This window comes from Arabidopsis thaliana (assembly GCF_000001735.4).
Source record: "Arabidopsis thaliana chromosome 1 sequence".
NCBI classification, from domain to species: Eukaryota; Viridiplantae; Streptophyta; class Magnoliopsida; order Brassicales; family Brassicaceae; genus Arabidopsis; species Arabidopsis thaliana.
Genome location: NC_003070.9, coordinates 7,832,232 through 7,858,117, shown reverse-complemented (window position 1 = coordinate 7,858,117; position 25,886 = coordinate 7,832,232). Strand labels below are relative to the sequence as shown.

At 32.8% G+C, this 25,886-nt stretch overlaps 6 protein-coding genes across 7 annotated transcripts; 1 reads left to right on the top strand and 5 right to left on the bottom strand.

The window, feature by feature from the left end:
* Window positions 1-2,904: 2,904 nt before the first annotated feature.
* On the bottom strand, window positions 2,905-5,214 carry PUM8 (pumilio 8). Its single transcript, NM_102074.2, has 5 exons — window positions 4,175-5,214; window positions 3,929-4,091; window positions 3,685-3,848; window positions 3,350-3,605; window positions 2,905-3,259 (listed from the first exon to the last, which is right to left on the bottom strand). Exons 1-5 carry the CDS (start codon window positions 5,032-5,034, stop codon window positions 3,155-3,157), a joined length of 1,548 nt encoding a protein of 515 aa, NP_173643.1. The 5' UTR covers window positions 5,035-5,214; the 3' UTR covers window positions 2,905-3,154.
* Window positions 5,215-6,953: 1,739 nt separating this feature from the next.
* On the bottom strand, window positions 6,954-8,342 carry AT1G22230 (nucleolar GTP-binding protein). The gene has a single exon (NM_102073.3). It carries the CDS (start codon window positions 8,023-8,025, stop codon window positions 7,081-7,083), a length of 945 nt encoding a protein of 314 aa, NP_173642.1. The 5' UTR covers window positions 8,026-8,342; the 3' UTR covers window positions 6,954-7,080.
* Window positions 8,343-10,281: 1,939 nt separating this feature from the next.
* Window positions 10,282-11,659, bottom strand: AUF2 (F-box family protein). Its single transcript, NM_102072.4, has one exon. It carries the CDS (start codon window positions 11,422-11,424, stop codon window positions 10,480-10,482), a length of 945 nt encoding a protein of 314 aa, NP_173641.1. The 5' UTR covers window positions 11,425-11,659; the 3' UTR covers window positions 10,282-10,479.
* Window positions 11,660-14,061: 2,402 nt separating this feature from the next.
* Window positions 14,062-16,686, bottom strand: TPPC (Haloacid dehalogenase-like hydrolase (HAD) superfamily protein). The gene is made up of 11 exons (NM_102071.2): window positions 16,466-16,686; window positions 16,059-16,199; window positions 15,849-15,920; window positions 15,662-15,745; window positions 15,521-15,580; window positions 15,314-15,415; window positions 15,069-15,146; window positions 14,840-14,909; window positions 14,661-14,731; window positions 14,468-14,560; window positions 14,062-14,362 (listed from the first exon to the last, which is right to left on the bottom strand). The coding sequence occupies exons 1-11, from the start codon at window positions 16,598-16,600 to the stop codon at window positions 14,306-14,308; spliced, it is 963 nt and encodes a 320-aa protein (NP_173640.1). The 5' UTR covers window positions 16,601-16,686; the 3' UTR covers window positions 14,062-14,305.
* Window positions 16,687-17,219: 533 nt separating this feature from the next.
* On the top strand, window positions 17,220-20,555 carry AT1G22200 (Endoplasmic reticulum vesicle transporter protein). 2 transcript variants are annotated; one of them, NM_102070.4, is made up of 13 exons: window positions 17,220-17,657; window positions 17,827-17,900; window positions 17,977-18,060; window positions 18,175-18,255; window positions 18,405-18,485; window positions 18,675-18,767; window positions 18,953-19,132; window positions 19,218-19,285; window positions 19,375-19,426; window positions 19,672-19,725; window positions 19,814-19,906; window positions 20,004-20,070; window positions 20,170-20,555. In NM_102070.4, the coding sequence occupies exons 1-13, from the start codon at window positions 17,516-17,518 to the stop codon at window positions 20,259-20,261; spliced, it is 1,161 nt and encodes a 386-aa protein (NP_564162.1). In that variant the 5' UTR covers window positions 17,220-17,515; the 3' UTR covers window positions 20,262-20,555. The 2 variants fall into 2 exon arrangements, with proteins under 2 accessions (NP_564162.1, NP_001031077.1); NM_001036000.1 differs by having other exon boundaries at window positions 17,330-17,657; window positions 19,814-19,910; window positions 20,170-20,527.
* Window positions 20,556-20,706: 151 nt separating this feature from the next.
* Window positions 20,707-22,337, bottom strand: AT1G22190 (Integrase-type DNA-binding superfamily protein). The gene has a single exon (NM_102069.3). The coding sequence runs from the start codon at window positions 21,871-21,873 to the stop codon at window positions 21,088-21,090; it is 786 nt and encodes a 261-aa protein (NP_173638.1). The 5' UTR covers window positions 21,874-22,337; the 3' UTR covers window positions 20,707-21,087.
* Between the last annotated feature and the right edge of the window lie 3,549 nt (window positions 22,338-25,886).

Here is a 25,886-nt window from a genome sequence, read left to right as displayed (position 1 = left end):
CACTCCCACTTTTCAATATATTACACCAAAAATACGTACATATATTACTCCCTCTGATTTTTATTTTTTGTAAAACGTTTAAAGGATTTTTTTGTTTCAATTTATTTTATTTTTACCAAAACTTTATTTATATATTTATTGTGGCATTTGTATCATGCATGCTGTGGTTTTACTAGCGTATAGATTTTAATATTACATGATTTTTAATTTAAACAAGGTAAATCTGTATTAATCTGTGTACAACAACCAGTAAAAAGAAACATGATCTTTAAACCAAAAACTACGTAGTAAATTTCAAATAACAGACTGAAATCTTCTTCTGCGGCCTACCATGCCACGGCCTTCGCTTCCTCATTTATTTTTAGGACTCTTTTGGTCAGCTTCCTCATTAATCGCCTTTCTATTTTTCCCCTCTCTTCAAGTTCAGCGGATGCATTTATTTTTAGATATACCTTTATAGTAGTATCATATTGTACATTAACATACATATGTATATACATAATATACGTATGTATATACATATTAAATTTACATCCTAGAATTATGATCAACCCATAAAATAAAATATTGGATCTAACTTTTAAATACTCATTAGATCTTTATAATATCCAGTTGTAACTAACAATGTTTATAACTAAGTTTAGAAAATAGGAAATGAAAACATCAAAAAGAAAACTTTAAGAGAGAATTTTCACAATTTTAGTTCAAGATTAATCTTCTATGGTTATATTTAAAATAATATTACATACATTTTTCGTTGTTAAAGTATAATAATATTACATACATTTTTAAAGAACCGTTTGTCTTGCTGTGATACTTTAGATTAGACACAACCTCGGGAGCCATTCACCATTATTTTTTGTTGCTTGGAGGAACGTCTTGGAAAAGAATTTTACCATACAAAAATCGTATGTCCGCATTATAACAAGTAAATGGGCCACACCATGCATGCCCGTCTGTAATTTAACTTTTACGTACGTAGAATTACAACTATGCGTAAATGGGGCTATTAGCTAGTTAATTACCATTAAATAACAGGGAAGATAAAATGGAAGAATATAGTTTTCTTAAAAACTAGTAACAAATTGCAATAAAAATCAAAAATATTGAAGGAGGGGAGGAAAAGGGTTTTAAAAGCTCACAATAGCAGCTACTCCATGCATGCAGTTACTTGTCTCGTCATTTTATTTAAAGCTAGCACCAGAAACTCATAGTTTTGTAAATTGAAATATACAGGAAAATAGAAAACCATACCAAGCAATCTTAAAGATAGCACCATAAACTTGACAACTTGTAATTCCGTGAACTCAATATAATGGGAAAAGATTGTATGAAATGAAAGCTTTGAGTAATTTATATACTACTTCATCCAAACAAAGTAACTTTTGTTTGTCTCGGGGAAAATAGTTACTGCATTACTATTTATTTTGAATTACTTGGTTAGATAAAAAATCATAATTGTGACCCTCAGTTAATATTATTTTTTGAAATACGAAAATAGTTATTATTTCCTGGTGGAAGAATTAAAGATTCAGTACTTGCCTACCCGTTTCCATTAAATAATTTTGAAAAAGTATAAATGCCTAGTAATAATTAATACATCTAATTTCTTTTTAAATTATAATTTTACAAAACAAATATGCAAAGATATGTTTTAAGTTCTAACTGAAGATGACTGCATGTTACCATGCAGAGTTCGGGTTTCTATATATACCGGTGGAAGTTATTTAAGTTTGGAAACGGTTTCAACTTTCAAAATATATGACTGGTTCTACTTCTCTTCTTGTAAATAGTTTTTATAAAAAAATGGAATGGATCAACCTACTTGTACAGTATTTAATCATGTAGTTAGTCTTTGGCATAACCACATACTGGATGGTTGTTTAGGGATAATAAAATGCAGAGGTAGGCTTTACTAGGAGTTAGCTAAACCTATATTAACGACTTCATTTAAAGCAAAGCTCTAACGACTCTTCATCCTCACAAGTTGCTAATAAATGTAACCATATGTTGATTTTCTTAATATATTTTTTTGGTCAAAACATATTATATTGATAAGCTATATAAATCAACATTATTCAGCTTATCACTAATTTGAGTTAACATTGTGTTTATGTTTTTGGTTCCGTATAACCATTAGTCGTTCTTCTATTCATCCACCAACACAAAGTTTTATTGAAAGTTTAACTATAAGTAGTGAAAGTTTTGTATTAATCTTCTAGACTGCAGAGAGTTTGCTTCTAATCCTTCTCTTCTTGCTTCAGCAGAATCATATTTTCAGTGTGCAGATGCTTCGTAATGGCCCAATTTGGATCTTTTAACCATTGGCCCATTACCGTTCCATCCAACAAAATATACTTGAAAAGGAAGAAATATATAGAGTGATGAGTACATTATATAAAACATTTTACGTGACCATGAGTATGATCTGTGTTCTTTGTTCTCCATTACAAACATCTAATAGTTTCTGCATCAAGTAACTAACTAAATCATAAGCTCCACAACATGAGGAATCACTTCATTGCAAATGATCATAGCATCTAAAGCACTTCCATCTTCAAAGATCCTCCGTAAGATTCTGCATCCATGCTACCTTTTTCAAACAAAAAAAATTGGCTTATGACTTATGAGTTAATTTGATGACAATGTGACAAGTACATAAAGTCATAAATCGTAGTAAAATTCAGATTTTACAAAAACTTGTGAGATAAATCGCAGTAAATTCAAATAATCTGTGTCTAAATCATAAGCTCCTATATCTCAATATGTATCTCATTAACTACATAATTTGATTTTCTTTTTCTTTGTTTCTAATTTGGTGCCGATATATTCTTTAATATTGCCATAGTTTTCTTTTTCAATTTCTTTATAACAAAAGTAAATAAAGTGGCCTAAAGTCTTCATAAGACGAAACCGGTATATAGAAAGACCGTAGTCCGTAACAACAACATAAAATTTCATACCAAGAACAAGTTACATGCAACAAAAACAACAACAGGAGATCGAACATCGTCTGGATAGACATTGCTTGCCTAGATTGATTACTTAGTAGGGTTTGAGATTATTCCTAGCAACAAACAAACTTGGGGAAGAAGAAAACAACAACACATTTTGAAATCACAGACTCAACCACCAGTGAAGAGCTTATTGAATTTCAATTCTTCAAGAGATTTCGTGAGAAAATCCTTTTGCAATAAGGATTGTTACGTAGAATCGAGTGAGGCCTTATGACTTCAACGAGTGTGGCATGAAGTGAACCCTATATATGATTATTCCACAAAATCTTGATCATTCTCCAATCACAATGTTAGAGTTAAAAGAAACTTATAAACTTGAATAGGCTTTGTACCTTGGTAACAGCAAGAGCAGCTTGGATGACAAAGTTAGCATAAGGGTCTTGAATTAGAATATCAAAATGAGGAACAGAGATGAGTTCGCGCACGATCTGAGGACGGCTCTCTGGACAATGTGTTAAGCATCTTTCCACCATATGACTACTAAATTTCTGCATTGAAAGCTCTACATAATGACCTTTCAACTGCGCAAGCATCGCGGCTATCGCAGAAAAATCCCTCAGTTCAAGAACAAATTGGACAGCATAGTTCCTGCATTTGATCAAGAAAAAAGAATTGCTTAGATTGAGTCTCTAGGTTTAATTCTTGTTTCATAAGATATTGAGTTTACCCATAAGGATCTTGAGCTAGGAAGAGACTGTTTCTTGAGATTTCGGTTACAAGCTTCTCTCTTTGTAGTCCACTGGAATAAGCAATGCACTTTTGTAACACACAACATCCATGTCTATGTGTAGCGATATCGATACAGAACTTTGTAGCATCTTCAAAGATGAACTATAAAGAGTGATTATAGCAGTATTCATGTTTTGAGCCTAAGAAGAGTGAAAAAAAAAAGGATAAGTCTCTTTGTTTACCTCGTTATCTTCTGTACTAAGGCACTGCAAGCAACGTTGAATCACATGATTCCCATTCAAATCCCTAATGAGATTAAGAAATCCAGGCCTCAAAGCTGATTTCACCAGAGAAATCTGCTTCCTTGTCTTGATTGATTCCACTAATCTCTGAACAACTCGAGTACTTTAACCACACACAAAACAAAACAATCAAAAACAACCCTAATTAGCTTGACATCAAATTGATTACACAGAGAAATCTCTTACCCATAAGCGTTGAGAGATATTCGAATAAGCTGACCAGGTTCTGAAGTGACCATGAGTATGATCTGTGTCCTTTGTTCTTCATTACAAACATCTAATAGTTTCTGCATCAAGTAATTACCAAAAGGATCCATCATAAGCTCAACAACATGAGGAATCACTTCACTGAAAATAACCAGAGCATCTAAAGCACTTCCATCTTCAAAGATCCACTGTAAGAATCTGCAACCATGTTGATCTTTAGCCATAAAATAAACATATCCCTGGAATTCAGATACTTTAGGCAGACTCTCATTAGGGTTACTGCTAATTCCTTGATGATCAAACAATGCTCCAACACCGCTTTTTCCATGTACCGGAACAGAGTAATTGTTCATGTTACAACTCTGCATTCCCAGATTCCAAGAATTAGAAATTTGATGATCCTTTTGATCAACTCCAAAACCAGAGTAATATCGGAATCCACCATCTCCATTAGCTTCATAGTTACCAAAACTGCTCCTCTGAGTTTGGTGATGAGTCTTGTCTTCTTCTCCAACATTCAGAAGATCGAAACTTTCGCATAGACCTAAATCATCACCACCAAAATTATACTTGGTCATCAAGCCATCGAGTGGAGGAGAAGCGAACTGAGACGAACCATCCTCAGAAGAACACAACCCGTTTGAGAAATAACTCGAAAGCGAGTAATCAGACGGAGATCGGAGACAGAACCTACTCGAACTGTTGTAAGATGAGTGATCACCGGAAAAGACATAATGATTACGATAAAACTTGGGAGATTGGGGATGTGGTTCTGTTTGAAGAGGAGAAGAAGGAGAACGTGAAAGAGACGAAGCTTCTCCAAATTCACCTCTCATCATTATCTCTGTTTCTCGTTTATTCTACAAAAATCACACAGAGACTAAGGAGAAACAGAACAAAATATGTATTTTATTTGTCAGAATATAAGGTTTTTTAATTGTTTTTCATGGTGTTTGATGAGAGACGAGCTCACTAATGGAGAAAGGGAGAGAGCAAAGAGAATGAAGGGAGTGTTAAGGTTTGTTTTGTTAACAGAAGTTCTTATAAAATTTCTGTGTGTTTTTTTTTCTTTTCTTTTCTTTAGTAAGTGATTAAGATAAATGTTTTTGTAACTTTTTATTAAGTCAACTGAATTGAATAGACTATGCGATTAAATGGGCTAGATTTTCTCATTCTTACTATTTTTGGCATATATCTCTGAATCAGATTACCCAAATTATTTAAAGTTATAAGTGGACGTTTTCAATCAAATAAAAAAAGAAATTTGAATATTTTAATATTCGTATTTTATTTTAAGAACAAAAGCATATCTTTGTAAAGTTGTTAATCTTTTTTGTCCACATATTAGTGAAATAATCACTCTAAATAAAATAAAAAGAAATAAATTTACCAATTAAACCTTCTTCACTTGAAGATTTTAAAGTATTTATATATATATAGAACCTGTGAATTTTAAGTTTTAATCAAAAAAATTCGCTTTTTAACATCAGCTATTCAAACTATTTTAAATAAAATATCTTGTAGAAAATAAAAATATTGTTTTTGTTAGATTTTAAAATGACAACAACTTTTACTTCAAAAGTATTTCGACTAGAAAAAAAAGATTGCTACGTACACGGACAATGCATGATTACACATGACAAGTATATTATTATATCATCAGTTACATGAAGTAGATATATTGCATGGCCACATATCTGAATTATAACACGTCATGTAGTTAACACAATAAACATACAATTCCAGTACACTGATAAATTTACTCCGGCGACCATATATTGTCTGATACTTTGTGTAGCTAGCAATATTTTTTTCTTTCGACTATACCAAAAGGTGAGAAATTGGTAAAACCATAAACGCTTACAACAAACAAAATCTCAAATATTGATACTGCACTTTCTTTTGGTCAAATATTGTTGTTGCTATTTTCCAGGTGTATAATTGATAGAATTTTTTGGTTAGATCCAACAATATAGTAATATAGTTATATATTTAGTATTTAGTAATTAAATAATATTAACTAAATATTTATAAAATATAGCTATATATATATATATATTCGCAAGAATCGCTGGTCAAAACTGAAATTCATCGCTTGTAGTTTATTACGATGGTTAAGTATAATTTATCTTTTGTAATTTGTATGTTATCTTTGTTAAGCTTATACAAACGAACAAAAACAAAACAAAAAAAAAAAAAAAAAAAATGTAAAAACGTCAAAGGAATTTGATTTCGTGTAACAAATTATATGTTCATACAATCATACATATCATCTTTATTTTCGGAAACTTCGCGGAAATTATTGAACATTCCTTATTATGATCATCGATCCTATTAGACAGACCGTAGTATAGCTGATTATAGGCTCTAGAAGTGGTCCTCCTTAAGTCAACAAGTTTCTAATTCCGGTTAGTATAATCTGAGTCAAGCCATAAGCATGACTAGGAATATCATTAATTTGGTTTCTAAATTAGGAAAGACCACGAAAACGATAGCTTCTGACACAAGCTACTCACTTTTTAGCCAGGTAGTTGCTTATTATGACTTTCCTTAGTTACTTCCTCGCAATTTCCTCTCTTCGCGTCACCATCCAAAGCATCATCAGTTGATTCTGTGTCAACGTCAAGCACTAAAGCTTATACTTGCGTCGATTAGTAGTCTTGTTCTTAAGTAATCAGATTTTGTATTTGGGTCAATATATACTCGGGCTTGAAGCATATCATGTGCATGTCTTTTCCACTTACTGTTTGTATAATTGGCCCATTAAGCAATCGTATTTGTTTGTTACACGAAAACCAATCAGTCTCAAATTTTCACAATAGTATTATTATAAGAAAGATACTTAAAATTCACAAGTTTTAATTTTACAAAAGGATTAACAAAGATCACTTCTTCCAGCTTCGACTACGAAACAGAGGATCTTGAATACCACCGACAACCCAAGTTTCCTTTGCGATATCATTAGAGAGTTTGTAATAGTTTGTGTCGTAATTCATCACTACCAAATTCATCTTCTTCTCTTCCTCCATTAATGATCTCAGATCCTTCTTATTTCCCACTCTGTCCTTCTCTTCTTCTTCTTCTTCTCCGCTCTGTTTTACTCTGTTATCACCTTCCTCTGTTTCTTCTTTCTTCTCCTCTGACCAATTCTTAACCGGTGCAGATCTACACCGCATCAGCAACAACGCGTTCGGCGGCGGGACCGCAGTTTCTACATCCGAAAAAACGTTTTCCTTTCCGTCGACACACTCTTCATTGTTTTGCTTTTCGTGTAAAACCATAAGCCATTTAGAGAAAACTGTCCCTGAACTTTCATCTTCATCTTCTTCTTCATCCTCCTCTTCCTCTTCCTCGTCTTCTTCTTCATCATCAGAGATTATATCAACCGGAGGAAACGCACCAAAACATCGAAAATCGAAGTCGCGGAGGCAAGTCAAAAATCCCATGACATCTCTCTTAATCCCAAAGAACTTACTCTCCGACTTGCTTCTATGTATCTTCTCTATCTCCGCCATCAAAGACTGCCAATTCTTGCCTCCACCATCGCGTTTACTTGACCGCACTTTGATCTGACCAGCACACGTGACTTTCGGCGACGTAGGTTCTTCAACTACCTCCCTTCCGCCACCGCGATTCTGACGTACTCCACCGCCGCTGCTAGAGAGCTTACTGATGCTACGACGGTGGTGAGGAGCATTTTGACGGCGGTTAAAGGAAGAAGAAGGGCTAGAAATGGATTTAGAAGGTAAAGACAAATGTGCTCTTGATGGGAAACAAACCATCAAATCTGCTGAGTAACCAGAAGACTTTCCTCCTCCTCCTTTGATCATCTTTTTTAGTTGTTATCCAATTCGATTCTCTCTTCTTCTTCTTCTTTTGTGTTGTATATAGGATCGATCTTGAAGAGAGTGGTTTAGCTTTTTCTCTTTTGGTTTAAAAATTTGCTTTCCTCTTCCACTTTTTCTTGAGAATTTGTTTATTTTTAAGCCTTTAGCATTCTTGTGCTTTGACAGCTTCGCAAGCTTTATCTTTTGCGGGAAAATAATACTTTCTTTGCCATCTCAAATCTTATTTTTGCCATTTCTTTATTTAATCAAAAACTACTGAGCACAAACTGATAAGTATTTTATTGTTTTTGTTGGTAGCATCGACCATGTGTAATATGATTATTGAATGACAAGTGACAACTTCACATGCTTTTATTAACTATAGATTTTTGTTATATAGTTAACGATCAGTAAGTTTGATGTCAGAACGAAAAGAATATTGTTAAGTTCACGAATCGTTGCTATAGATTTGTTTTGTGATTTCTTCTTTGCATTTTACATATATTAATTTTTTTAACGATTTTGATATTAAGCAGAAAGCAGTATAAATGATGTTTTAAAATTAATAAACTTTGGAACCATATGAAATTTATCCAAGACACATAAGTTTAACAAAAAGTTAACTAAGCAGTGTATGAAATTATTATTTAACCTATAGCATAGCCAAACAAACAAACAAAAATGACCTAAACTTATTTACTTTAACATGCAAAGAAAATAAAATTATTGATCGAATATCGCATATATTATAGTGCCAATATAAATGTTTTGCCTAACACTTCTAATTTTTTAATGATTCAGATTTAGTCATCATTCGTACCTATGGCTATAGTCGAGCTAAATTCCGCACTTATAAGAGATATTCTGTTAAATTATTCGTTTCAAATAACAAAATCTTATTGGTAATCATGTAACATGAATGGACCAGATCGTCGATCTAACAAACCCCATGTTTATATAGTTTGGCAGCTTTTGAAATTTATAATAACGTGATTGAATTAGTGTCAGTGACTAATTAACAACGTTCTTTTAGTCAATATGATTCCACTCAGTGGCTACAATAATGATTACCCGAATTGATTAGGTGATTCTAATGATAACAGAATCAATTATTTATCGATTGATCATCTCTTAAAAGAGAAGGAATCCAAGACTAAGACCATTGTTATAAATTTATGTCACTGCTCATAAGTGTTTTTTAATAGAAGGTAATGATGTTTTAGCGGCTGAAAAGAACAATAGTTACATATGTATGTTTTGTTTTAATGGTCTAAACAAGAATTAGGTTTGGTAACCGACCGATTAGCATAAAAATCCCACATAAGTTTTACCAATCATTACGGAAACATGATTTTTGTTTAATCATTCGTCATTTCTTTTATCCTGGACTATATGATCATAATTTGTAAGAGCTTATACACCTTTATAGCTATTAGTGCATTTGTTTTTAATCTTCTAATGTCAAGTTATGGTCCGAGTTATATCTAGTAATGAAGAATTATAACACAATGTGTGTAAAATGTCTGATACAAAAGAAACTCCATAAATTAGATTTGTGAAAACTTAATCTACAATGATGAGAAAACAATTAGATTTGTGAAATCTCTAACGAACAAATGACTATGTCAAATGGCATATTTAAAATCCGTTTACTTTTCACATCGTTTAATAAATTTAGTATCAAAATAAGTCAACAAAAGATGAAATAACATTAAAATCAATCAAAGAGATATTTTTGTACAAAAATCTATTTTTGGTGAATATAATTTTAATTCCCTAAGAGGATTGCTGCTATGTAAATGTAGATGAATCCAAATGGTACTGAAGTTTGTGTTTTGAAGTGTCTAAACTTCCAATCATTCCCAAGAAGAACTAAAACACCCCTAGCATTGTGTGTGCAACCAAATTTCCATTTCATAAATCTATAATTCTATTTATCTCATCATCAGCTATATCCTTATCTACTAATACACCTAGAACATCTATTGTATCGTTAAGATGAAAAAAATAAAATAACTCGTTGAAAGTTTAGAAAAAAATATATCTACGCTAATGAATTGCAGTTTTCAATCTCTTGAATGAATTTGCCTTTTATAACAAATAAATAAGTAAAGAGGTCATTGAAAACGATTTTTTCTTTTTAATAAACTCATGAGAAAAAAGCTAACGTGGTCGATTGGTGAACAAGGATTGTAGTTGACGACGTTTTTGTTACTTTCTTAGAAATTTTCTGACGTATTTCGGCATCATTCATATTTCATGCCATATTATTGTTTGTTTTTTTTGTCACAAGGATCCAAATCCATATGCTCCCATAGATTTACCAAATTTGTAGTGAATAGCCAACTTTGTACAGTGTAATAGTATAAAAATACACACGTTAAAAAAAAAGATCATTTTTACAAATGAAAAAATACAAAAAAGCCCACAAGGCCCATTACGAGACCCAACAAAAACTTAAAACGAATTCATCTCTAAAGCGTTCTTCTTGCACTTTAACAAAGCGACGACCGCTTCACCGTACATACAATCTCCGACGAAAGCCTCCGTCGCCAACTCAGCATCATCTCCAACTTCAAAATCCGCTCCGCTCGGTCGAACAATCACAAGCGTAGCAGATTCTAAACAGATACCACTCTTAAGTTTAAGAGACGGCGCGTGTCTCATACTCATCCTCACGCTCGGGACAACACTCCTCTTATTTTTTACCACGCGCTCCTCGTCTTCCACACGCGCCTCCGTATTTCTTAACTCTTTAAGCCCTTCCTCGTTCATCACCACCGTCCCTTCTCTTTCTTTGTCACGCATAACTAAACTTTCTATCTCCTCATGCTCCTTCACGACTTCTCTCATCAAGTAATGACGAGACGAAGCAGCCATCAACGCGCTTATAGTCCACACCACGCGCGTCTTCAGTCCAGTCACGAACTCGGCGTCTGACTCACCTTCTACGGCGACGGGAGAAGACACGGTACCGGCGGAACGGAACGCGACGATGACGCAGCTTTTGAGTGTTTTCCCAAACTCAGCTTTCCACTTAACGGCTGCACCTTTCTCGAGCTTTACATCGCCGCCGGGAAGCTCTACGTCCAGATTTCGAATCCGGTCGAACCGGGAGAGAATCTTGAAGGGGAGACTCGGAGAGAGGGTGGTTATTGTGATTGGTTTAGCCGGTTTGGATAAAAGAGAAACTAGACCGTTGAATAAAGATCGGAAAATGCTTGTGACGACGGGTGAATCGGATACTGAGTGGTCGAGTCGGAGGGTGAGTGACTCAGACTGAGGGACAAGCGAGTTAAATCTTTTTGAAAGAGAGCTGCATCGAAGTAAGGTTTTGACGTCACCGACTTTGTTCAAGATGTCGACGATGATCGGGTCAGGAAGTCCATCAAAAACGTCCATCTTACAAAACCTTTTGCAAACAAAAAAAAGAGAGAGTCTCTTTGTTTCTCTGTGTTTTCTTCTGTTTCACTTTCTTGCTATGATTGTATTATGCTTGGAGTTTGGAGAGTGTAACAAAGGAGTTTAAATAGAGGCGTTTTTGGAAAAGGAAGAATAAGCCAAAAACCAATAACAAAAGTAAATTCATTTTCCGGCATGTAGGACCATTGCCGTCTTTTAATACTATTGTAATTGGTAAAACCAATTTGCTCGTTTGATGTTTTCAAATGGAGAGATCGAACGGTATTCAAGCGGTTTTGATCGAGGGTCCACGGTGATTTGACATTGTTTACCATTATCTCGATCCATTACCGGAAATATCCAAGAAAGTATCATAAAATAGAATCTTATATAGTGGATTTATATCTTTTCATGTCAATTTACTATCATAAAATTTATTACTGAAAGTATTAAGTATAGTAGTTACTGCAAAAATCGACAAACGGAAATTTGATTACAAAAATCACGACGAAAAGTTAATTTTGGTTTTTGATTACATTACGGTAGAAATTTTATAAATTAATATTCGATAAATTAATAACACGATAAATTAATAAATTATATTGGTATAAATCGAGCTAATATAAAATTAATCAAAATCGATAAAATAATAAAATAATAATTTTAAAATGATTAAACTTGCTAAATACGGCTGGCTATATGAAAAGATTTCAATAAGTAATATATTCGCTAGTCTACTATCATTTCTAATTAATAATTTACAATAACTGATTTTTAGAAAACTAGCTATTACAAGCTATTCAATTGGTTTAATTTTCTGTTAATTAATTGGTCGTCATATAATTTTTCAGATAACATGTCATTTAAATAATTAGTGATATTTATTTTTATCAATAAGGTATAATTAAATTTATAGAAATCCCATCTATCAAAATATACCATAATATACATCAACTAGATTCCATTGTTACCATTAATGAATCAAAATACCTCATAATCAATGTACGATGAATGTAAAATTTGAACTTTTTGGCATTCGGAAGGGTCACATTATATAATACTATATATACAACATAATTTAAATAGTATCAATGAGGACATTCCCTTTTCTTTAATGAGGAATATTACCAGCAATAAAAAAATTGTAATGCTCCGTCTATACACATTTTAAAAGTTTTGAATTGAAAATAGTATATTCCTTGTCATATAATTTTAAATTAATGATCACTTGTAATAAAAAAATGTCCAACAATGTTTATAACGTCACTTGTAAGTTTTAATGTTAAAACCACTAACTAAATGATGGTGGTATTTGCCCAAAAAAAAAAAAACGATGATGGTCTAGTGATTTTCTTTCGTGGTCCTCTGGTCGATGAATCCTATTTGTGGTTTGTGAACTTGTCCACTTTGCTTTTGTATACCGTTTAAAAAGCAACAAATATTATGCATTCTTCAAATTTGTTCACAAATATGAGTTTGTTCCAAGACAGAATTAGAAACGAATGATCCCAAATGGTATATAAAATCAAAGATTCTTTCAACTGGATATAATATCGCAGACGGAATATTAAATCGAAGTGGTTCGTTGAATTCTTGTTATCTGATTGGTTTAAACGATAGAATATGCTTTAGTAGGAAAAATAATACATTCTGTCGACATCATTTTAATTTTTGATTCCCTGAGCTATTCAGGAAATAAAAATAATTTATAGGTCTTGAAATTTAAATTATTAGTTTTAATACTCAATATATAATACCAACTCGAACATTTTTAATTGCAATATGTGTAATTTATAGGAAGTGGATAGGAATTATACTAATTTAGTTCCGGTACAACTCACGCTTGAAAACGACTAAACTATAGATTAAGACGATTTTAATCATTAGCTTATTGAGTATAAATTTTTATAGTTTTAATGATTCATATTTTGTTGGAAACGCACGGCCGGATACTAGTTTTATATAGTGTTTACCAGAAAACGTCAACATTAATTGAACTCGAACAATAAAATATAGCTCTGTGAGTTATTACCTTCATAATTATTAAAATTACAAAGAACAAAATTTAAAAAACAGATGAGCCCAAGAAATATATATATAAACAAATTTGTATGTGACCATATATATCTACTTTCATATATAGTTTTTGTTCAACTGTGAATCGCAAATATGTTACAAAAGTATTATTCTAAAATCATTTTTTCTAGAACTAGAAGAGACTAGACATGCTGATTAGTAATCAAAATAATGTCCAAACAGTTGGGCTATCATGGCCAATGAGACATAAAATTTGATTACGATGATAATAAGCAGACAGGTGGAGTTTTATTTCAGGCAAAAATGATACGTCCGTTTTTTTTTTTTTTGCATTGATAGAAATTGTGTAAGCATTACATGTATTGTTTACTATATTTCCTTTCTGTTATGTAAGTATAAAAATATACGTAATTGTATTGCTAGATGGATCAAAACGTACAATTGTTACCTTGTAAGACTTACTTATCATAACTAACATGCATAGAGTATATACTCATGCTTAATTTATGTTAGCAAGCCTAAAAAGAATAGTTAGGCTCTACTTTCTTTTATTTTCTTCTATTTCCATCTCATTAACTTTTGTTTATTAACTTTGAATCTTGTTAACCTATAAATTCAACGAAACATGCTTCTTAATTCATATAAAAAAAAATCATTAGAATATCTTACAAGACCATTTTAACGAAAAATTAATCTTTTCAGTATTATTCATTGAAACAATAAATTTAAAATCTAAAAATTAAGGTCTCCATTTTTATTTTGCTAAGAGTCCCATATATTTCAGGACGGGTTATAAGAATTAAGAACACGAAACTCAATATCTCTTATGAACCAGTTCTTCTTCTTATTCTCCAAGTGTTTGTTTCTTCCACTTTACCAAACGCTCCAGAAATTCTTTAACCTGCATCACACATTATAACATTGCAGTTAGTATAATTAGCTAGTGACTATGAAGTATAAATATTATATTCCATTAATACATTGTTTCATGAAAGATCAATTATACCTGAGATGGGTCTTGAAGAGAGTAAGAGGCGTACGTTTCCTTAATAGTTTTTGAGACGATAATCCCAAAACCTTGTCCCCTTTCACATAAAACCTATAAATATGTTTATGACATCAAAATTATATCCTTCATATGACATCGAAAAAAAATCGCACTCTTAATTCGGCACGGTGTTGTTTTGGTTTCAACGTACCTTAAATGCATCTTCATCAGTACGGTCATCTCCAATGTAAACCGGTAAAACATCTTTAGATTCTGCTATCCCTATTTTAGTTAAACCAAACATATTTTCAGATTAAAGGATCTAAAATAACATTATCAAAAGTATGAATTACGAAAGTCCAAACTTCAGAAAAGACAAAAAAATCACACCTAATGAGTTTAGCAAAAATTCGAGAGCCTTTCCCTTGTCCCATTTGATGGAAGGTCGGAGTTCTAAGACCTGGTTTAATGAATGAATAATTACGGTTAAATACATAAAGACTGACACAAGACAGAAAGGTATCATCATTTAACCTTCTGGCTTATACATTACAAATTTACAATAATCAACTAAACGCCATGTATTAATAAACAGCTTTCGTGAATAGTCAAATGTTACCTTTCTGCCTTGTGTCAGTCTCAATTTCGGATAATCAATGAGAACCAATCTCACTTGCTCAGCTAATGCAGCCCATCCCTGTCGAACACGAACGTGTTTAAATCATTCCGTACGGTCAAATTGATAATATTCTTGAAAACCACTTTAACGAAAACAGAAAACCCTTGTTCTTAAAAGTGCGATTTTGTTTTAAAAAAACAGTTAATCATAAAAAAATATAACGTTGGTTAACCATTAATGTATACCGTTTCATCGACCCGACGAAAATGTACTGTTAGACAAAACTTGTTGTGCTCGACCGTAGCTCCAGGGATAGATTTTGTCTTTTCCTTCAAAACATTAACCACCTAAAATCGTATAATCAACAAATCAGTTTCTTGTTTTTGTTTCGTCACAATATCACGTCACTAAAGAAAAAAAGAATTTAAAGATGACGAAACTACAAAATGAACCTCGTCAATCATCGGTAAATAGTCACTTGCAGGTTGAAACATCACTTCTTCTTGGTTACTCTGGGATGATTTCATTAATCAGAACAAATTTTCTCTCTCAATTTTTCCAAAAGAATACTAATAGAAAGACACAAAAATAACCTGATCGGTATTTGTCGGACCCTTAATGTCCATGCCGTGGCTCCCAGCGTAGTGAATACCAGTGAGTTTCACAAAACTCTGTACCTGAAAAAACAAAATCATATCATATATGTTATACAACTTATGATATAAGTCATGCAGGCAGCAAAATCAAATAGTGTCGAATATATAAGTTGATGGAATTTACTTTGTCAGTGCTTCGTCCGCTGATGATCGCTGTCTTGAAATATGTAGCCACTTCCTTTACAACTTCTCGCATCTGTAAGATATATTTTAGCTCAAGAACTAAACTCAAACTATATTTAAACTCACAATTACAAAAAAAAAAAAGATGGAACATGAAGCAAGCTGATATATACTTTAACAAAAAGACATGAAACAAGATCAAGAAAAATACCTCGTCGGTTATGTAGGCTCTGTCGTGATCTTCAGTGATTAGCGAGAGAGTTCCGTCGTAATCAAGAAACATAATAATTTGTTTGCCTTCAGCATCACGCATGATTTGTTCGAACATATCCAATGCTGACGGATGAAGAGCCTAAATCCAAAAACAAATTTTACTGAATTTTATATTTGAAGCAGCTCAATATGTAAGTCAATTAATAGATTACTCCTAATATTTTGGTTCATTTTTATAACTGGACCGAGAATCAGAAAAATTAGAAAATTAAAACTAAGAAAAAAATACCAGTAAGGAAATTCAGAAATGAGCATCAGACAAGAACATCAGATTTGAAAGATTAAAACGTAAATTCTTTTAAAATTTATCCAAACAACAAAGCTTCATAAAACAAAATGACGTACAATCCAGGAGCTTCTCTCGTCATCGTTCTCGGATACATGTTCATCAGAGAAGGAAGATCTGACACGGGTCGGGGACATATCCCTTAAGGAATCAACCAAAGTCTCGATCTTTCCGGAAATATCCGTAATCTTCATGTCAGTGATCTGAGAGAGGTAAGAGTAACACAGAAGCTATAATCTATTTTCTCAGTTATTGTTGCACAAACTACTCTTTGGGCTCAAATATACGGTTTTGGTAGCAGAATATAATTCAAAGCCAATTTATAGACGATGGCATGCGCATAGAGATGATTCCATAAGTATATTGGTCATATAATGTTAAAAATATAGAAAATAAATTCATAATTTGGACTTATTGATACCTAAAACATATTTTAGTAAATGAGTAAATTGAAACCTCTCATTTCTTTGACTATATATATAGAGTTTACCAATGCACATGGAGTTTCCAATTGTGTTACTGTTAAAATGTTCATGCATGAGGAAATTGACCCATTTAAGATGATATTCTCCTCTTTTTTGGTATCAATACTTTTGACTTTTATTTATATAGACACATATTTATTAGATTATGTATCACAAGATTTTTTCTTTCTGGATTCTGCAAATGAGTTTGACTAACATTTCATAATTAAATTCATCTTTCAAGAAAAAAACAAATCATACTTATTTTTTCTCTTTACAAATAATAAATAAATTATGGGAATATAAAAAAAAATATTGATATGGGCCTTATTGATACTCAGAGCCCAAGCCCAATTTGGATAAACAAAAATTAAAATAAAGCGCTAAATATGCAAATGATTAAAACGACAAATACGAATACACTATACGACGTCGTTCGTAAGTGTAGCGTCGGCGTTGTCCGTGATTCTTCTCTTTAGCTTATTTTTGGGGAAGACAATTCCGAGAAAATAGAGAGTAGAGAGATCCTAAAGAGTCAAAAGAGGTCAGGTGATTGATTAACCCGTTGAATAATCTCCTTCTCCCGTTGAATCGGGTCGAAATAGTTGAACTTTAAGCCAAACCCTAGCTTGAGGAGGAAGAGGAATGGTCGGCGTGATGAACAGATTGAGGAATCTGGACGCTTACCCTAAAATCAATGAAGATTTCTACAGGCGTACTCTTTCTGGTGGTGTTATCACCCTCGCCTCTTCTATTGTCATGCTAATTCTCTTCTTCTCCGAGCTTCGTAAGTTCATTTGATCTCCCCTGTTTTGGTTTTGGATCCAATTTGATTCTAGGAAGCTTAAAGGTTGATACTTTGTAGAATTAGAGCTCCAAAGTTTTGATTTTTCTTTGTGGGTTTTGATTTTGATTGTGTTTTTGTTTTGTTTTATTTGTGGGTTTGTTTGGTTTAGAGCTGTACATTCACCCGGTTACTGAGACTCAGCTTCGTGTTGATACATCAAGAGGAGAGAAGCTACGGATTAATGTAAAACTTTGTTCTTTTGCTTACTAGTTTTTGTTTAAGGGAGTGCTTTTAATAACTTGTCATATACGATTTGTAGTTTGATGTTACATTCCCTGCGCTTCAATGTTCGATTATTAGTCTTGATTCCATGGATATCAGTGGGGAGAGGCACCTTGATGTGGTATGTCCTGGTGAATTGTTTTGTTCCATTACGTTTGTTTTTTTCTTTTCAAATTGAGATTATGTGTGTGTTTACTTTGTCTGATTTTGGATTCTGTTCGTTTGTATGGTGCAGCGACATGACATTATTAAAAGGAGATTAGACTCTTCTGGCAATGTCATCGAGGCAAAACAAGACGGAATTGGTCATACTAAGGTTGGTTTTTCTATGGTTTTGAAATTTTTCATTTTCATGTGTCATCTCTGATCTCATTGCAAGAAGTTTTAAGAGATTGAAAGTGTTGAAGTTCTGTCTTGTTTGCTTCGTTATGTCTCTAATTACCTAATGTTATTGTTTATCCATAGATTGAAAAACCTTTACAAAAACATGGTGGAAGGTTGGAACACAATGAAACATACTGTGGTTCCTGTTTTGGAGCAGAAGCGGTAAGCTTCCCTAAATTATTCTAAGAATATGCTCTGACAAGCGATATTGGACTTTAAGTTGCAGTAGAGAATATTCAACTGAGTTCTTTAGTGTTGATTCAGTTAATTTACATTTTAGTTTCTTCTATGGTGGTGAAATGTTTTTTATCCTTGTTACATGTTGTGGTTGTCATTGCTTACATGTTACAGTCAGATGATGCTTGTTGTAATTCATGTGAGGAAGTTCGCGAAGCTTACCGAAAGAAAGGTTGGGCCCTCTCGGACCCTGAATCAATCGACCAGGTATACTGACGTTCCTTCACTAACAACAAAATTGGGTTGATCTTGGTACTTAGTTTGAAACAAATAGTGACACCTTGTTTGGCACTAAAATGGATATATCTAAAGAAACCATGGGTATCTGGTCTTTCGTTTCAGCTATCCCCACATCTAGTTGTATGATATTCTTACTCATCATTTCATTTCAGTGTAAAAGAGAAGGCTTTGTGCAAAAGGTAAAAGATGAAGAAGGTGAAGGTTGTAATGTTCACGGTTTCTTGGAAGTTAACAAAGTTGCTGGGAACTTTCATTTCATTCCTGGGCAAAGCTTTCATCAATCCGGTTTTCAATTTCATGATATGTTATTGTTCCAGCAAGGCAACTACAATGTAAGAAAAGTTTTATTTTTGTTTCATTCTCTCTTTATAAGCTCATATTTCAAATGGGTCTTGACTCTATTATATCATTACACAGATTAGCCACAAGGTCAACAGGTTGGCCTTTGGAGACTTTTTCCCCGGTGTAGTGAACCCTCTTGATGGGTAAAAACTCAATTATATAGCCATTACTCGCACCTGTTATCGCTTTTTCAATAATCCTATCTTCTGAAACATTCTCTTGGTTCTCTCAGTGTGCAGTGGAATCAGGGGAAACAGAGTGGCGTCTATCAATACTTCATCAAGGTTTGCTTCATTTGTACATTATATCTATAGACAATGCTCTCACCTGGGACAATAGTTTAGGTACAAAATTTTGAGATTCCTAAAAGGCTCATTATTAGCTCAGGTTACTGATAGAGAAGTACAAAGACATTAATACATTATGCTTGTTGACCAATGCAATAAGAATTTCTTTATCGGTAGCTTTTGCATGCTAGAAAGATTGTTGAGCGTAGGGATAAAGAATGGATTGTGGTGTTGAATTTCAGGTGGTACCAAGCATATACACCGATGTTCACCAGAATACAATACAGTCAAACCAGGTAAATCCCACATCCCCAAATCTCTATATAAAAATCTTTGTCATTTTCTTCTTGTAAAATCTAACCTATGAGTTTTTGTTTTTAACAGTTCTCTGTGACAGAACATTTCCAGAACATGGAAGCAGGTCGCATGCAATCTCCGCCTGGTGTTTTCTTCTACTATGATCTATCGCCAATTAAGGTCTGTTCGTTTTTTCTTTTTCTTTTTCCAAGTCGTGTTCTTAATACCAACGGAGACTATATCTCTAGAAACATTTTAACTTTTGATTGTTGGCTAGGTGATATTTGAGGAGCAACATGTGGAGTTCTTGCACTTCCTAACAAATGTTTGCGCTATAGTAGGAGGTAATCAATATATATATCCCTTCTCCATTCAATTTAAACATACCCTACTGATATGTTTATCATCAAATTCAAAACTAAAATTATACCTTTGATTTGCAGGTATCTTCACGGTATCGGGAATAGTAGATTCGTTCATATACCATGGACAACGAGCAATTAAGAAGAAAATGGAGATTGGTAAATTCAACTGAGTTGTTTGATATTCTCCACACTTTCTTGATCAGCTACTGGAGAATCATCTCTACGGGTTTTACAGTTAGACATTAGGTTTGAATTTGTGACAATGCGATGATTTAAAGAATTTTGTAGTACTGTAAGATATTCCAGGATCTGAACTTTGCCTTTCACTATTCACTATCTCTTCATAGGCAACATACAAAGTGTAAAATGTTGTTATCACCGATTGAAACGAATGTTAATTTTTCCTATTTAATTTGAGCTCATTTGTTTAAAGTGTAGTCTAAATCTGAAGATACCGATCTTGCTTTATGTTATTAAACTAAAGCCTTGTTTTTTTAAGTGTCTACGTTTGTTGATAATCAGAGAAAGTGGTTTCTTAGATTAGCTTAAAGCCATGGATTGAAATACACTAAAGTTGATTCAGGATGCTTCCTCATTTACAGTCTAAGCAACACTTCCAGAATTTAGTTATTACGAGAAGTGAGTTACATGTTTTGTAGATTTAGAAGGAGTTTTTGCAGTTTCATACCAATCAAGTTTTTATAGTTAAGGAATTTAGTTTCTTCTACTTTGATCGTTGTTCTTTTGTGCCAATTTAACTTGAACTAAGAAAATCAAGGAACTACAAAAATTACATAAGAAATCTCACACGGTCGAAGCATGCCAAAAAAAAACAGCTTGGACCGACGCAGAGATTAACACTAATTAACATCAAAGTAGATAAACTTATTTGATATTAACATAACAAACCCCCTTAATAATAATAAAATCTCTGCAATGACCAAAAACTCCATCGCAGAGAGCTCTAAAGTCCCTAAAATACCCCTATGGCAACATCTAATTTACAAGACTCGAACACTGAAGAATCGAATCCCAATCGATCTCGTACGACGGATACTTCTCCAACGCGTTCTCGTTCCACGGCGGCTGAATCTCCTCCTCCGTATCACCAAACGTCAGCTCCGACAACGGCGAAGAAGATCCACCAGATCCATAACTCTCCGTTAACAGCGGCGAAGATCCGGCGCTAGAGTAGTCCTCCTCCGGTAGTTTCACTGCGACGGTTGATGAACGTTTCCGAGAAGAAGACTTCTTCGTTGATCTCACCTGTTTCTGCGTCGTCTCAGCTAAGTTTTGACAAATAGCTTCAAGCTTAGCGTCGACTGATGATTGAAGAGGTTGATACTCGTCGTTATGACGGAGATCAGGGAAATTAAGCCGCGCAAAATCTCCTCGGAGCTTATACGCCGCCTTGTCATAAGCTAAAGCAGCTTCCTCCGCCGTGTCGAATGTTCCGAGCCAAAGTCGAGTTCGATTCCTCGGTAAACGAATCTCAGCCACCCATTTTCCCCAGTGACGTTGTCTCACTCCTCTGTATAGCTTCGTCGGTTTAGCCGCGGAAGTACCGGTTTGTTTCATTGAGACCGGTTTAGGACTAAGATGGTGAGAAAATGAGTGGAGATCCGACCCGTATGAAATTGGAGCGGGTAGAGAGAACGCAAACGCGGATGAATCGTTGGAAGGGCTTTTGATAAAAGGTAAAAGCGCTTCCATTAATTCACCACCGAATGGATCAGATTGTTGAAACGTTTTGTTACTGTAAAAATCCATAGAAGTTGTCATTTCTAATAAAAAGAAATTTTTTTCCCTTGTTCTTGTAAAAAAAGTAAAGAACAGGATTTTTTGTTTTCAAGAAAATCGAAAAAGAGGTTTATAAAATAAAAAACCTCTGTGTAGATTTCTGAGAGGAGGGAATTAAAAAAATACCCTCACAAACGATTAATTCTACAAAGAAAAAAAAACACAAGAAGATCAAAAATAAAAAAAGATTGATCTCTTTAAGAAAATACAAACCAAGAAATCAGTTTTCTTCTATACGAAAGACAGATTACTAACAGAAATGAATCAAAGTAGCGGGAAATAAACAGATCTAAGGGGGATGGATTTGTAAAGAATAAAAGTTAAGGAGAAAACCAGAAAGTATATCAACTTTTTTTTTTGGTTACACTCAAGTTTTTTTTTTTTTTTGTAAGTGAATAACTCTCAGCCTCACCGATACACTTATCTCATTAGCTTGGCTCTTGTTTATATAGGAGGCGTGGCGTGACTTCTTTTTTCCATCCTCCTCATATTTCTCAAATTTATATGTTTAATTAATTTTTTCTTTTGTTATTTTATGTACTATTTCAGATAAGATCATCCATGTTTACGTACTCCAAATAATATATATTCAATTTCAATCAAACATTGTTTGTAAGTTGAGTTTTAACAAGTTTTGTTTTAGAATGGTTAATTTTTACAAGTTAAAATGTTTCTACAAGTTTATTCTATAATCGAAGCGTTTTAATTTTACAATCATAGTTTGATGGAGAATCATTTCATTATATTACATTCACACCGGCTTTATGGGACGTTTCTTCCATAACCATATTAATCTTTTTTCTATTCAAATAGAAGTGAGTGGACGTACACAACTCCATAAATTTTAAAAGATTAGTTAAAAAAATGGTTGTCTACTCATTTAGCTAGACGTCTTTCTAAGCGGTTGAAACTAATGTACACGAGCACTTCGATTCCAGCCAAATTGATAAAATTGAAATCAACATATTTTTACGATTTATTTGGTAGAGGCGTCCAACAATTGGTCCACTAGTCCAGCTAGTAGATTTAGAATTCTTTTGTATATATGCGAAAACAAAACTTCTGAAAATTTTCAATAAAATGGAACTGAGAGAATATTAAGAATGAGATTATCCAAATTAATAGTATATATTGAAGTATATCAAACCGAAAAAGTATAAAAATAATTATTCGGAGGTTCCGAATGTGACACACGTAGACTTCATGATTGTTAAGCAATAATTTTGGCTCGCAATGTAATGATGATATCATGTTAATGAGTGGTTTAGACTTTTATTTAGATAATAAATCATACAAGATTAAAAAAGAAGGGTCTAGAGGGTTAGAATGAATGGCTGAGAACTCCTCAAATGTCAATTCCGTATTATATCATCCATTTAATTAGTTTATTAAACATTTCATCATCTTACGATATCTTATAGAGTTGCATCACTTAATTTATTGCTTCGTGTAATCGTGTACAAATGTCACTACAATCAATACGGCGTCAATTTGCAAGGTTAGACTATGGTGTCATCATTTTATAATGATCAATATTTTGAGGGAAGACGCGCATAAGGAGGTACCACCCATGTGGATGGCTCGTGTCCGTGTTACCAGTTCATCTTTACGATGCTGATTTATCTCGTTTACATGTATTATCATATGCATGTATATTTCGTACTTGCTTGCTTTGGTGAACATTGCATATGTGTAATAACTTGTCTAAGCGTTATTTTTCTTATACTTTGTTATGTATTTTTGATAAAAGTCAACTTTCAGTATTGATATCTACATTTAATGCAAAAACTGAATAAGAAAAAGACCAATTAGCTAGACCATAAATTAACCACTCATATAGCTACAAACCTATAAAACTATGGTTAAACAAATTGTAAAGAAAGAAAAAAAACTCTACGCATGAGAAAAGGGAAAAGCAAGAAAAACTCCAACGCATGATTTCATAACCGTAAGCCGAGCGTGTCCACAGGGGAAATGAAATAGTCAACTACAAAATCATTACTCAAGTCTTAGCTGTATGTAATAACTGACAGCTTTTTGCTGCCTATTTTTCTCCTTTTGAATTTTTCTTTTTATTCAAAATCATATATATATGAAAATTGGCCTACACTCTCCATATAAATGATACATCATCACACAAAAAAATGACATGTGTCATTCTATATTAATTAAATAAAAAAACTAGCAAAACTAATTGAGAAAAAATTAAAAGTCTTTTGTTGTGTTAATCTCACTCTTAAATGAATTTTCTAAAAAACATTCGATAAATAAAAAGTCATAATAATGTACCAAGCACTACTTTCATTTTATTCTACTTATTTTATTAAAAACATTTAATCAATAATCATTAATCTATAATGGCTAAAAATTTACTTGTGTTGTAGTTTAGATGTTTGCTACCTAACCTCATATTAATTTAGTAATTTTAGTTAAATATTTTATTATTATTATATTTTGTGAATTTGATTTATCATATGAACTTCTTTCGGTACATTTTGTGTGTTAAGATAATTTTGTAACATTGATATATAATTTTTTCACGTAATAGTCATCCTAGACATTAGACATACCAAAAAAACAACAACATGTGACTTTATATGATTATATGGTAGGGATAAGAATTAAAATGTTGACTTAAATTACTAGCATATCAGGATGTGATTGTGTACTAGATAACGAGATAATATATGGAATAAAGAATTGTTTGTTACAATTAAGTTAGACAAGTTTTAAAATACATAAGTAATATAACTACTTATATCAGTATATCATTTACTGTTATAGTATGTGATCATGATAGTGAAATATTAGAATAATAAATATATAAATATTCATATTGTAGTTGAATTGATATTTTGAGTTATAGATGAATCTAATCATAAAAAATAATAATTATATTAAATGGATGAATTTATCAAAATGAACATCTTTTTTTTTTGTCAAACAATCAAAATGAACATCAAAATCAACAAAAAACCATAATCATATTTTTCCGACAATTTTAAAAACAAAAATCGATGCGTAGCATGGGTGTTCATCTAGTTTATTTAAACAATAATACTTTATTAGTGTACTCTCAAGTTCTCTGACATTTTTTTTTTATTGGGGGCAAATGAAATGACTGACATTTTTGCATTGTTGTTCCTTAACTTGTCTATAAAAGTAGTTGTTTGATAGCTAGATTCACTGCATCTAAATCAAGTAATATAATAGTACATACATGTCATTTTTAGGATTTTTGAGAAATATTTGTAAATCGTAAAGAAAAAAGGTAGATCCGATTTGTGACTAATTTGGTCGAAAAGAAAAGAAAAGAAAAGAAGGTGGATCTGATTGGATTTTTGCTTTTGGTATGAACTTTTGCAATTTAATGCTCATAACGCGGTTTCCGTCAAACGCGTCCGTTTTATCTGTCGAAGTCAAACAACCGTTGCGAATCTGCCACGTGTTCACCCTCAAAGGTCCATTTTGTACTGTTTATCTGACTAGCTCACCTTAAAAGGCTTATTAAACTCCACGTGTCTTTTTGACCTCTTGACTTTGAATGATCTTACTAGTTTACAATTGTATTTTCTCACCTAATTTAATTAACACTAATACGTAAAATGAGAAATATACTCACCTAATTTTAATTTATATTAATGCATAAGATGAGAAATATAGTAGTAGTAGAACAAGTTGGTAAAATACAAATGCATGTGAAAATGCGTGTATTGGGTGAAGTGAAAGTAGAGAAAAATAGATTTGCTAATTTATTTTTCCTTTGGTGATATCGAAAGGAGGGTGTCGTTGTTTTTCGATCAGTTGCACGTTGTTCTACGAGGGAAAGAGGAATTGCATGTGGATTTTAGGTGAATTGTCTCCGTTAATTTTTGCATGACATATGGCCATTGCAGACTATTTATTATACAAAGCTTATGTGATTATGTCGTATGTTTTTGTACAAGATGGTAAGAAAAAAAGCTTCTCAAGGATGTATTTTGTTCTCATTAATG